General features: G+C 43.4%; 1 protein-coding gene across 1 annotated transcript in view; it reads left to right on the top strand.

Moving 5' to 3' along the window:
- The window catches only part of sema4f (sema domain, immunoglobulin domain (Ig), transmembrane domain (TM) and short cytoplasmic domain, (semaphorin) 4F), a 53,760-nt gene that overhangs the window by 37,643 nt on the left and 3,828 nt on the right, over positions 1–12,289 (top strand). The window contains exons 2-8 of the mRNA XM_080519265.1: positions 6,500–6,645; positions 7,183–7,242; positions 10,813–10,911; positions 11,168–11,279; positions 11,373–11,492; positions 11,584–11,738; positions 11,840–12,021. Coding sequence (XP_080375391.1) covers positions 6,500–6,645; positions 7,183–7,242; positions 10,813–10,911; positions 11,168–11,279; positions 11,373–11,492; positions 11,584–11,738; positions 11,840–12,021 — 874 coding nt within the window. The remainder of the gene's footprint in view (positions 1–6,499; positions 6,646–7,182; positions 7,243–10,812; positions 10,912–11,167; positions 11,280–11,372; positions 11,493–11,583; positions 11,739–11,839; positions 12,022–12,289) is intronic.

Raw genomic sequence — 12,289 nt, 5'->3', positions numbered from 1 at the left:
TAAACGGCAGATTCCTTTTATAAAAGATGAAGAGGGATTATTTAAATGAAAATCGAGTAACACATGAAACGTTAAAAATGTAAATTTTTTTGCAGACGACACAGTGCTGTAGCAGCAGTTACAGTTTCCCGTAATTGTGCAGGGATGGAATATATCCCTTTTCTAACGGCACAGCCAAAATATGCAATCAAACCTGGTAATATCAGCCTTAACTAGTATCATTTTTTTCAAACAATTAGGCTGTATGGCTGAGTCCTCCTGAAAGAAGTCTCTGTTGGATGATCACTGCTGTCTGCAGCCGTTCAGGATAATGCATGCTGAAGTGTTAGCATGGCGCGGAGCCCCGTTAATGGATGCGCCGTCTATCGGGGACAATCAGCTGCTGATGGATCCCTTTAACCTATGAAGTGCGTCTGCCCCCCCCCCCCCCCCCGACTGCTGCAGAACAATTCACCAGGAAACTGCAGCTGGAAAATTGGAAAATGGTACTGAGTGGATGATCGTGCTATAAATGTGCATTTCTGCAGAGTGTGGGATTGTGTCGATGGTGCAGCTGTGTCCTGTCTCACCACAGGAGCCCAGAAGTGTGTGTGTGTGTTTAGAAGTAGAGGGGGCAGGAGCGTGTGTGTGTGTGTGTGTGTGCGTGTGCGCGTGCCTCTCTGCATCTCTTCTCTCCATCCCGTCAGTTTTGACTGACAGATGAAGGAGGGAGGTGTATAATTTATCGCTTCCTGGTTGGTCTGGTCCCACAATGCCCTGCAGCCAGAGACCAAGGATGGTCCCCCCACAGCAGAAGTCAGTTTATTAAACCTTTAATGGACACCCCCCCCCCCCCCCCACACACACACACACACACACACACACACACACACACACACACTGCTGGGCTCTCTCCCTGACTGCCTCTCTGTCATGTTTAATGTATAATGAATGAATGATTCATGGCAGGGGAGAGAATTTTGTATTTTAGGACTACTTATTCATTTATACTCACACCAGTCACTTTTTACTCTGGGTGGGATTTTTTTTTTTTTATATATTCAGCATGCATAAGGTCACCAGGTTGGCTCGACACATCATCTGAATAATTTTTATTGTGTCGGACTGGCGATCTCTTTGCTGTCCCAGGTGCATTGCACGTCATGTTAGAGCAACTCAAATGCATGTTAATGGAGTAACCACTGCTATATTTTTAAAGACTCCCTTTGATGAAAAAAAAAAAAAAGTTCTCCTCCTAATTAACATCACTTTCAGAGAGGAGGAGCATTTCTTCTGTGCGGCTGCAGTGGCTGGCAAAAAAAGAAGAAGAAAGATTTATAAGTGACAAACTGAGGAAAACAATCATTGAGTGCAGTCACTTTAATAAACTGTATAATCTAATGATCTTGTAATTTCCTTGTCCTGAGTCAAATGGCATTTTCATTAGACCCCAGATAACAGAACTCGATAGACTTGTACGCTCAGTCAGTAATTGCAGTGTAGTGGTCACAACTCACAAAGAAAAGGCTTGTGGGTTGAGACTTTGTGTTTTGGTGATGTATGTAAGTTTTCTATGTTTTCTTTCAAAAGTCCAAAAACATACACTTTAAATGGATTGTGATAGTAACTTGCTCACAAACGTGAATATGAGGATTGTTTCTATATTAACAGATGCATACTGAAAATATCTGTCTAAGCAAATGTGAAGATTTCCAGGGTACATCTCTTCACGTTTTCATGTTTTACTCATAAGCAGAGGGACTGGTCAGGTTTTTGTTCTGTTTTGTCTTTTAGAGATGATTCATCTCGTTCTGTCATTGGGGCTTCCAAATGTCACAAATGCAACTCATAAGTCACATTTTCATGTCTTCCGTCACACTAATCTGCAGTTTTTAGTTTCATACTGAACTTCCTGTGTTTCACAATGAAAGATGAAAAAGTTGACAACTTCATAAAATTTTAAAAGTCATTCTGAAGTGATTGTCTACAACTCATAGTTTTGAATTTGTTGCATGTACTGTATCAGTACATGCAACTATTTGTTTCGACTATATGCTGTTTTGACTACATGCTGATGATTAACTTGTTTATAAGTCACAACTAATTAATTCTATGTTTTTGATTTCAAGCTGAAGTCAACAGTTGGCAGCCAGAATGTTATTCTTATAAAATGAGTGACAGTTTTGATGATAGCTTTGCAGTTTGCAGCTCCCCTCACACCCGTGGGACCATTTTTACAGCCTCCCTGACATTTTTCTTTAGTTTTCCAACCTGCAGCTTTTAATCTGCCTCTCACTCACACCGCTTTTCTGCTGGTTCAACAACAGAAAGCACCTTTCTGTCAATAAGCTCTGAAAATCTTACCTGCTCAGCAAGAAGTTATCTCCAAATGTTAGGAACCAAAAAGTAAATACAGCAGAACGGATTGATTTCAAAACTAATTGTGAGAAAATTGCAAGTTTTGACCAAAAGGCTGGTTTTCTCTGGCACGGTGCTCTAAAAGTAAAGACAAATTGAGCAAAGCCCGAGTGTGTTTTGATGCAACATGTGACTTTTTGGGAATATTCCCACTACACATTCACTTACATATATCACATGTGCGGAGATGCAGGATCTGAGCTTTGATGCACAGTGAGCTGCAGGCTGCCGCTGGCATAGAACCCCCCCCCCCCAACCTGCAGAGCGTCCTCCTCTCTTCCTTGGCGTCGTGCGTCAAGTCAAATTTATTCACAGAGTTTCCTCTGACAGCCGTCGACAAATGTCATCGCGGAGATAAAAGACACATGAAAAAGAGGAGCTTGTAACGTTCTGTATCCTTTGCGCTTTTGGTTGTGGGGTGTGCGAAGATGTGGAGATTTAGAGGTGTGAGGGGCAGATGGTGTCGCTCGAGGAATCATCCCTGTACGTTGGGGAGAACGGCAGGTGGTGGCACCATGGGTGTGTATGTAATGTGTGTGTGTGTGTGTGTGTGTGTGTTGTCTTGTCCCATGCAGCCGGAGAGTACAGTTTACAAGGACATCTCTTCAGACCTTGCCTTTGGCCTGTGTCAGTAACACTCACGTCTGCTTTTCTGCATGTGTGTGTGTGTGTGTGTGTATCAGCCCAGTAAGAGGAAACAGGCTATAAAGAGAGTTTGAAGAAGCTGCTGGTCTTGTGAGGCGACAAAAAGATCGACGGTTGACAGCACAGATGAAGAGAAGCGACAAAAGGGACACAAATATGAAAAAAAAAAAAAAGCTGACGAATGAGACCGAAAGGGCCTCTCATGTTTTCATGGCGTTGCCTCTTATCCCCTTCGGCTATCATTTGAAGTCAGCTCTGAGTGACAGATTGAGGAGGGAAGTGTTTATTTCAATAGCTCCGGGTGTTAGAAGTAGACGAAGGACCGCGCACTGGAAAACTTTTAATCAGGGGCAACAGCGAGACTCTCTCGCAGATGCACGCATACACACACAAAATAAATAAATAAATGAAAAAGCAGCCGGAACAGAAATCCCTCTTTCCCTTTTGTATCGATCTCAATCCGCTTCCTCGCATTGGCTGGTTTTCAGGAAGCGCCGGCCCACTGCGAGCAAATCGGAGCAGCTCGCGCTTTTTGACCGCCCGGAGGCTTCCAGCTGAACAGATGGCTCCTCAGTGAATGAGGAATGACATTCATGTGAAATGTTACGGGAAACAGACGCAGATGAGGCTGGATGAGGGGGAAAGGTGGGGGTGGGGGGGGGGGGGGGGGGGGGTCCATGATTCAGTTACAGGCAGATGCTGGTGTGCTCTTTTCATTTCACTGAGCGACACACGTAAGACGGCCCTCTTAAGTGGAAAAGCATGTCGACGCCGAGTGGCATTTTTATCAGAATATCCCGACATGGTGCTTGAAGCCCACAAGAGAAGGAGCGGGATGGGCGTCGCAGTTTTAAATCTTTCAGTGCGACAGCTGCCAAATTGGGGGTCGGACTCCTCTAAACTCCATCTGTGCTCCTCAAAGTGAAGAGATATTTTTCCTCAGTGTCATTTCTGAACTCGATCAAACTCTAACTTGGCTCTCATTCACCAGCTGTCTTCGCTGGAGAAGTAAACAAACGTTTGCTATCTTGATTCTGCTGCCTGATCCACTCCCCCTCGCAGTGTGTCTCAGTGTCACCTTCTTATCTCTACCTGCAGAATTACACTGTCCAGTTGGATCAGATTTGATCTTTGTGAAGATCTGTGGCAAGAACAGTGATCAAGCATTGCACCACAATGATATTTGAAATATGGCCACTCACTGTTTGCAAGTACATAATATTTTCAGTTTAATTTAGTTAAAATAACCATTTTTCTCATGTTAATATTTGTATATCCATCCAAGATTGTTGCATTTTCATGCTGTTTTTCAAGAAAAGAATCGTCCATGTCTAGAAATCTACATTTACAATATCTAGAATACATTTCTACCATTACCATACGAGTTCAGAATTAATTGAATTTTGATATTAGAAACATATAACATGCAAACACAACATTTCCGTGCCGTGTTTGCATGTTCTCCATCTGCATGCACAATGAGTTTTTGTTTTTTTTGTGTTTTTTTTTTTTAACTCCAGTCTCCTACAGTAAATAGAGATGTATATCAGGTTGATTGGTGTCTAAATTGACAGAAAGTCTGCGTTTCCCTTGCGTTTATGCACTTCCAGTTCTTCTCATTCAATAGTTCCTAATAGACTATCTGACAAATATATATTACTTCCCTTATTCTTTACTGACAACATAAAAGCTCTCTCAAATCAACAGTCCATCCCTCTGTGTAAGAAAAAGGTGTTAGTGAACACAGCGTTTTAATGTCGTCATGTCTATGAATATCATTAGTCATGATTCATTAGGTGTTTAATTGCACAAGTGTAGTTTGTAATGAACGTTTACAATTGGATTCAGCTCGCGGTCTTTATAGTTTGATGTTGAATGAACATCGCGTGCCGATCTCATTAGAGTCAGCTGCTCATCAATCATCCCGACGTGTCGTCTGTGGCGCAGTGTCTGTGTCGTATGCGTCACTGATTTATCCGACGCCGGCTCGCAGGACGCTGGAGTCCATCCCAGCTGGACAAAACAAGAAACCAAGGGTCTGAAACCTTTCTCATCAAAATGGCCATTTTTGTCACTTTAAACCAAATAAAATTATTATGGAGCCACGAAACACACGCAGTTTTACGAAACTCATGACTTTAATGACTACAATTTAGAATTGGCTGTTTTAGCTTTTGTTATTTTAACTGATTCAGTTCGTTTGGTTGTTTTAGCCATTTTGCTATTCTTGACATTTTGTTTTTTTTGTTGTTTTTTTTAGCCAATTCAGCTTTTTTTTGGGCCAAACATTTTTTTTCCTGGTTTTTTTAAAATTTTTTATCAGTTTGTCGACTTTTTACCAGTTCGGTGCATTTTTCTAAACAGCAATTTAAGCAGTTTCAGCACTTTTAATCAAGTGTGTATTTTGATTGTATTTTTTTTTAAATAAGCCAGGTATGAAAATAAAATTAACAAAAAAGTTTCATGGTTACTTTATTCGTGCCCATAGGTGGGTTTGTTATTAATAATGGGATGAGAATTGATCTGCATATAATTTCCAGAGAGCTGAAGAGTCACATTTCGCTTTTGAGCCGCAATTTGCAGACCCTTAACTGATCACATCACACAGACAAACATTCACACACACAAAGTACAATTCAAAGTCATAATTCCTGTGAGATGCATGTTTATCGGCTGTGGATAAACACTGGAACCCTTGCACACACAGGGAGAACATGCAATCTGTAACCACCTCTCACACCACACATTTCTGGACCTTCGCACAATCGCCAAAGATGCAGACACAAACATTCTCTCTCTCTCACACACACACACAGACATGCACACACACACACACACACACACACCCTCTGCCTTGCACACAGCTGTGGTCCTTCCTCTCTGCAGCTGGGACACAGACACACTCACACTCGGTCTTTGTCCTGTTGCACAAACCGTAGGAGAGAGAACGAGCGAGTGGCAAACAAAAAGTGGAACACAATTCAAAGGATTCCGGGATTTGATTTACGCCACGGGTTTTAGATTAAGCCGGCAAATATAGCTGATTGAAAACTATTTAAAAAATGAATCCATTTGATATTAATTTTGTCGGATTTTTTTTCCCCCCTCCCTCCGCATTGGAACAGCATTTTAGTACACCGCAATCAAAATAAAGACATATAAGGAGGAATACATTAGGAGAGGAAGGAGCCACTAAAATAGTGAAATAGAGAGATTAAAACAGTTAATCTGAGGCTCTGAGAGGGCCGGGTGAAACCGGGGTCACTCATCCCTCCCTCCTATTCTCATCACTCCGTCGCTCATCTCTTTATCTCTCTAAACCTCTTGCCGGGAATATGTTGGTGAATTGATCTCATTCTGTCAGAGAGACGCAATAAGCAGATGCTTTCTGCGCCGTCGTGTTAAACAGTGTGAACAAGTGAAATCTCACCCGCTCTCTTTCCCTCTCGGGTTGTAGAAGCCGTCCTGGGGCGAGGGGCGTTCGGCAAGATGGGAAACTTCAGCACCTTCCTGCTGGACCGCTCGTCGGAGACGCTCTTCTTGGGAGCCACGGACGCCATACTCGCCGTGGACACCAAGAGAATGAACCAAAGCCCTCGCACGGTGAGGGTACTGTGTGTGCGCGTGTGTGACGAGCATCAATCACAGTTGTAGAACGGAATTTACTGCAGGTGCCATCGATGAGCAGACATTTTTAAATGCGACTCATGAGACAATATACAAATCTTTAAGGTGAACCATATTCAATGGAAAACATCGGAGCAGCACAAATCTGAGCTCCAAGTATGGTTTTTTTTATCTATATTTTTGATGTATTATACTATTTAAGTTTCGCTGGCCTCTTCTAAGCTCATTTAATCGTGCTTGTAGCAGGGGAATAACGGGTCTGTTGGGTTTACTGGCCTCCCTCCCTCCGTCACCCCTTTGTGATAAGGCACATGATGGATGTTGTCACACGTATGATCACAATCCTTTATTAATTAAGTTGATGTAGATATGTTTTTGATCATTTTAAGCTAGATTCATAATAATGTGGGGTTCCAAAATGAACGGTTCCTAAAAGAGTTTGACAGGAACCGCAAATCAGCCACTGATCCAGACTGATCCAGACTTTCCCGCGTGTCATTTCTCTTTGTCCAGATCATCTGGGACGTGCCTGAGGAGAAGAGGAGGTCCTGTGTGGCCAAGGGAAAAACCGAGGTGAGAACGTCAGTGGTGTTTTTCACCTCAAAACACACTTCCTCCTTTCTCAAACTTTGTGAATTACACAAACCCTAAAAGACCCGTCTGAATTCCCCAACAGGTCGCCGGCAGGTATATTTAGTGTGTTTCACTGTGACTCAGCCTTCCATTATTCCTGTTGCAACTCAGGAACATCCAGGACATTCAATTATGACTTGCTTCCTGAAACAGCAGGTCGTTTGACTCAGTGTTGACTCAGTTAAAACATTTTGAACTAACAAAGCGTCCTGAAACTGCTCAGATCCTCTGTAAAAACCCTCTGCCTCGTGTTGTTTGTCAGGTAATATCAATGTAAAAATTCATTGACATCAACAAACCAGCAGTATCTCCCAGAATGCAAATCCTCACAGTAATGCTTTTGACGTGCTTTATTGGATTCAAGTATCCTCAGAAGATAAAAACTAAAATTTGTTGCAGCATCTACAATCTGTGTGTGTGCGCGTGTGTGTGTGTGTGTGTGTGTGTGTGTTTGTGTCTCTACCTCGTGCTGTTAGGCGTCACATGAAAAGTTCTGGGACTTATGCCAAGGCCTCATCAGGGGTGTGTGTGTGTGTGTGTGTGTGTGCGTATGCATGCACACGCACTGACACAAACACAATGAGAGTATAAGAGGGTGTGTGCAAAGTCGCAGATGTCCAGTAACTAACTATGGAAACTGATTAAATAGAGCGTACGGTACACTCAGGCTGTACATCTCATTATTCTGTGAGTCCACACTGTTTACAGTAAAAACTGGAGCTGCATTCAGCCTGTTCCTCCTCACTGCTTTGTGGGGATTTTACCAACAAAAGTGAAGCGGTCTCACGCTTAAAAATGCCTCAATCGAGGAAAAAACAAAAATTAAGGACAAAAATAACGACAAATAAAGTCAATGGAAGGTCAGTGTCTCAACTGTTGGGAAGTGCAATTAGTTTTGACCCATTTTATCTGCATGTTGTTTTTCTCCGCCCCTAGAAGAAGAAAAGGCTTGTTTTTGTCGGGGGGGGGGGGGGGGGGGGGGTTTCTGCGAAGCCACTGATTACAAGATGAATGTGCGAGTGAGAAGGTGCGAGACGAGGGAGGAGGAGAGGGACGGAAGCAGGAAGAGGAGGGAGAGGGACAGCTTGGAATGGGTGAAAATAGACAGACTCAACGACAGGCTACCTGCCTGTGTGTGTATGAATCATGCAGAATCAGAAACAAAATCGGGGCGAGTTAACATTACACAGGGTTATCAGTGTTTATCAACCACAGGAAGTCCGGCGTGTCGAAATTACACATGGAATTGCATTTCACAGGGGTTCGATCCCCTCGCAGCACATTTATTACAAGGCGCAGGGTGGCTAATTGTGCAATCATCAGTCTTCAATGAAAAACTAGTTCTTGTTGCATCATTGATTATTGTTTGAACTCTCTGTGGTTTTCTCGTGCTCCACGCTGGGTTTCCACGCTCGGCGCTGCCTGTCAACACTTGTGCTAAGTGTTACATGGCGGTTAGAGAGTTTCCAGTTTGAACTGAAATGGATGTTGACAGTTTCAACTGTGCAGTTGTGGATTGAGTCCCCGTAGAAATGCGCTGTCAATCGGAGACGGCAGAACGTTTGCCCAAAGAGTTGACAGACAGATTTATACGGAACATCTGCCTCTTCGACGGCTAATTTAGTCTCTTTACAATGACGTGAATATATTAGATCGAGCATGATGCTGATGAGAACAGCGAATTAAAAGAGGGAAGTTGTGGAAATGCTCTATGGCAGGGGCATCAAATATAAGGCCCGTGGGCCAAGATCGGCATGCAAGAGGCTCCAATCTAACCCTACCCACCAAGCGAACTGTGACAATTAACCTTAAATGAACAATTATTTTCTTCGAAGTAGCAGACAACACAACATTAAGACCCAAGCTGAGATAACAGGGATGCTACCATAAATGACAGCAAATTAGCCTCAAAGCGTTTGGAAAAACATGCATGGAAAAGGCAGCAAAATGCAACAGTTGCACATGTTTTATGGACATTTCTCGGTATCTTCTATCATTAAAACAGGATTTATGTTGAGATTCCGGTCATTCGTTATAGTAACTGTTTGGTTTTTGCAAAAAAAAAACAAAACATGTATACTTTGCTCCACAACAAAGAAAAACTTCAATTGGTGTTTTGAGAAATACTAATTGAAGACCACCAGCTCAGAAAAGGTGAACTGCAAAAATACTCAGCAGAAGAAAAGTTTGCAGTAGAAAAAGAGATAACGGAAGGTGAATGCAGAGAAAGTTATGCACAGCAGGCAAATCTCAGCAGAATAATTACCGAGAAGAAATTGCTTTCAGTATGTAAATGCCAGCATGAAAAGCTTTTCAGATGTTTTGGTGGCGGACCTTTAATTTCTACTGTGAGCACTCGAAGCCACAAATGCTTTTTACATTAAAACAAATAATTTTGGGTTTTTTTTTTTTCTTCGACTCAATTATAATCAAGAATACGGCTGAATCCAAACACAATCAAATAAAACAAATTGGAGCTGTTCGAACCACTTAATGCCAGATTGTGAATAAAGCCAATTAGTATGAATGAAGTTAATTTGGGCCAATGGAAATAGCTAATCCCAAGCTGAGCCCATTGTTACCAGCCTGAGCGCCCGCCGCCTCCCTCTGTCTGTCTTTCTGTATCGGAGTGTGTGTGTGTGTGTGTGTGTCTGTGTGTGTGTGTGTGTGTGTGTGTGTGTGGTGGGGGGTGATTTGGGTGACATGATCTGGGCATCATCGAGGATGAGGTCCCATGAGGAGAAGGTGACTCAAGCCTGGAGTTCAGCCAGAACAGCACGCAATGACACACACACACACACACACACACACACACACACACACACACACACACACACACACACACACACACACACACACACACACACACACACCTAATGAAATAGTCCTGCGTCATGGTTTCATGGTAACCTGGGTGGGACAGCAGGGCTGTTTTTTTCCACAACAGACTGAATATACCGCCTGCTTTGTGTACAAGATTCTACAAAGGAACGTGTATCTTTTTTGGGGTGTTTTTTTTTGTATTTATTTCCATGAAAATGAACTGCACTGAACTATATGAGTGTGCGAGTGGGTAAAGGTGGTCTCTGCTGGCATCGGTGGGGATCTCAGGTAACACACCCCAGTGGGGGACTCTAATTTCCTGTTGGATTTATTGACACTCCAACTATTCTCAGAATTCAATCCAGCCTTTCTGTGGAGACCCAGTATGGTTATTGTGGGATCATGTTTTATCATTATACAAAAAAATAAATAAATTACAAATACTGTCATATACAGGTCACAAACCTTGTTTTGCACCTATATAGATTATCTTAAAATGTTTTTTCCTTTTAGAACATAATCAATGTGAGGATATATCACTACTCCATTAGTTTTAACTGTAATACACAACATGCATTCATATATATGGAATATTTATTGTGTTTGGCTGAGTCAGCCCTTTTAAACTAACCATTATAGAGGTGAAGGTATAGTTCCTCATTCCTCTGTGTATGTCTCCCTCTGCAGGTCGACTGCAAGAACTACATCCGCCTGCTGGAGTTTCTGGGAAATGGACAAATCTATGTGTGTGGGACCTACGCCTTCGATCCCCAGTGTGCCTTCCTGGTCAGTGGCACACACACATTCACAGACACACCCTGATAATTGCTACCGGAATGTTCTGGTGTCAGGTTACACTTTAGTATCGTGGTCAGTGGTCCTGCTTGTGCCACTGTGGCTCCAATTTCCTCTCGCAATCCAAGATTGATGGCTTGTTATTTAATGATTTTATATTTCTCTCCATATTTGAGTCCCTCGCGAAAAAAGGTTTATAAACACTAGTCTATAGAAATAAAGTGTATTGTTTTTGCCGTACCTGCAGGATCTTTCGTCCTTCACTCTGGAGAAAGCCGAGGATGGAGGAGTGAAGATGGAGACGGGAAAGGGCAAATGTCCCTTTGAACCCAGCCAGCATTACACGGCTGTAATGGCGGGTAAAGAACCAGTGGACGTTTAAGTGAAGGTTTGATGTTTCTTCTATAAGCAGCCAGTGACCGTATCTGCCACGCTTGCTGTCTTTTCTTCAGACGGGCTCCTCTACACCGCAGCCACCAGCAACTTCCTGGGAACGCTCTTTGACATCTCCAGGGCGACGGGCCCCGAGCAGGAGCGCATCCGAACGGAGCGATCCATCAACTGGCTCAGCGGTGAGACACACACATCCAACACGGTCTTTCTGCCCGTCGTATCGACGCGCAGCAGCGCTGAGGGAAGTTGTGCGTTTGGCGTTTTCTCCAGACCCGGAGTTCGTCAGCTCCGCCTTCATAAAGCAGGCCGAGGACAGCAACCCGTCAGGAGACGACGACAGAATCTACTTTTTTTTCACCGAGGTGGCCAAAGAGTACGACCTCTACACCAAAGTCAAAGTGCCCAGGGTGGCTCGGGTCTGCAAGGTAACCCCCCCCCCCCCCCCCTCCCCATCCCCCCCCTTAAAATGACCGACTGATCCCTTGACTGTCTTTGGCTGATCTGTGCTTCTGCGGCCTCTGATCAGTCGGATGTGGGAGGGATGAAGACGCTGCAGCGACGATGGACCACCTTCCTCAAGGCCCAGCTGGTGTGCGAGGACAAACCCAGCGGGCAGCGCTACAACATCCTCACCGACGTGTTCACCGTGCAGCACAGCCCGGGCGACCCCGGCAGCACACACTTCTACGGACTGTTCACCTCACAGTGGTGAGCAGCCAGCAGAATACATTACTTTTTTATATTAATATCACTGGTGCAGGTTGTTTTTTTTAAACAAAAACTTTATTAATACATAAATACATATAGAAAATTATCACAAAAAATAAAAAAATGTCAGCACTAATTTCAATTAGTTCACCATAAAATCTTCAGTTTTGCAAAGGTGTTGAGTCCCTGTGTCTTAATAACACTGAAGAGTGAGGTGTGATTTGTTATTTTTAACCAAGATGCCCCCAGTTAGACCAATCAAAAAGTC

This window comes from Blennius ocellaris (assembly GCF_963422515.1).
Source record: "Blennius ocellaris genome assembly, chromosome: 23".
Classification (NCBI taxonomy): domain Eukaryota; kingdom Metazoa; phylum Chordata; class Actinopteri; order Blenniiformes; family Blenniidae; genus Blennius; species Blennius ocellaris.
Note: the sequence above shows the minus strand (reverse complement) of the source record. Positions and strands in the feature narration are given on the sequence as shown.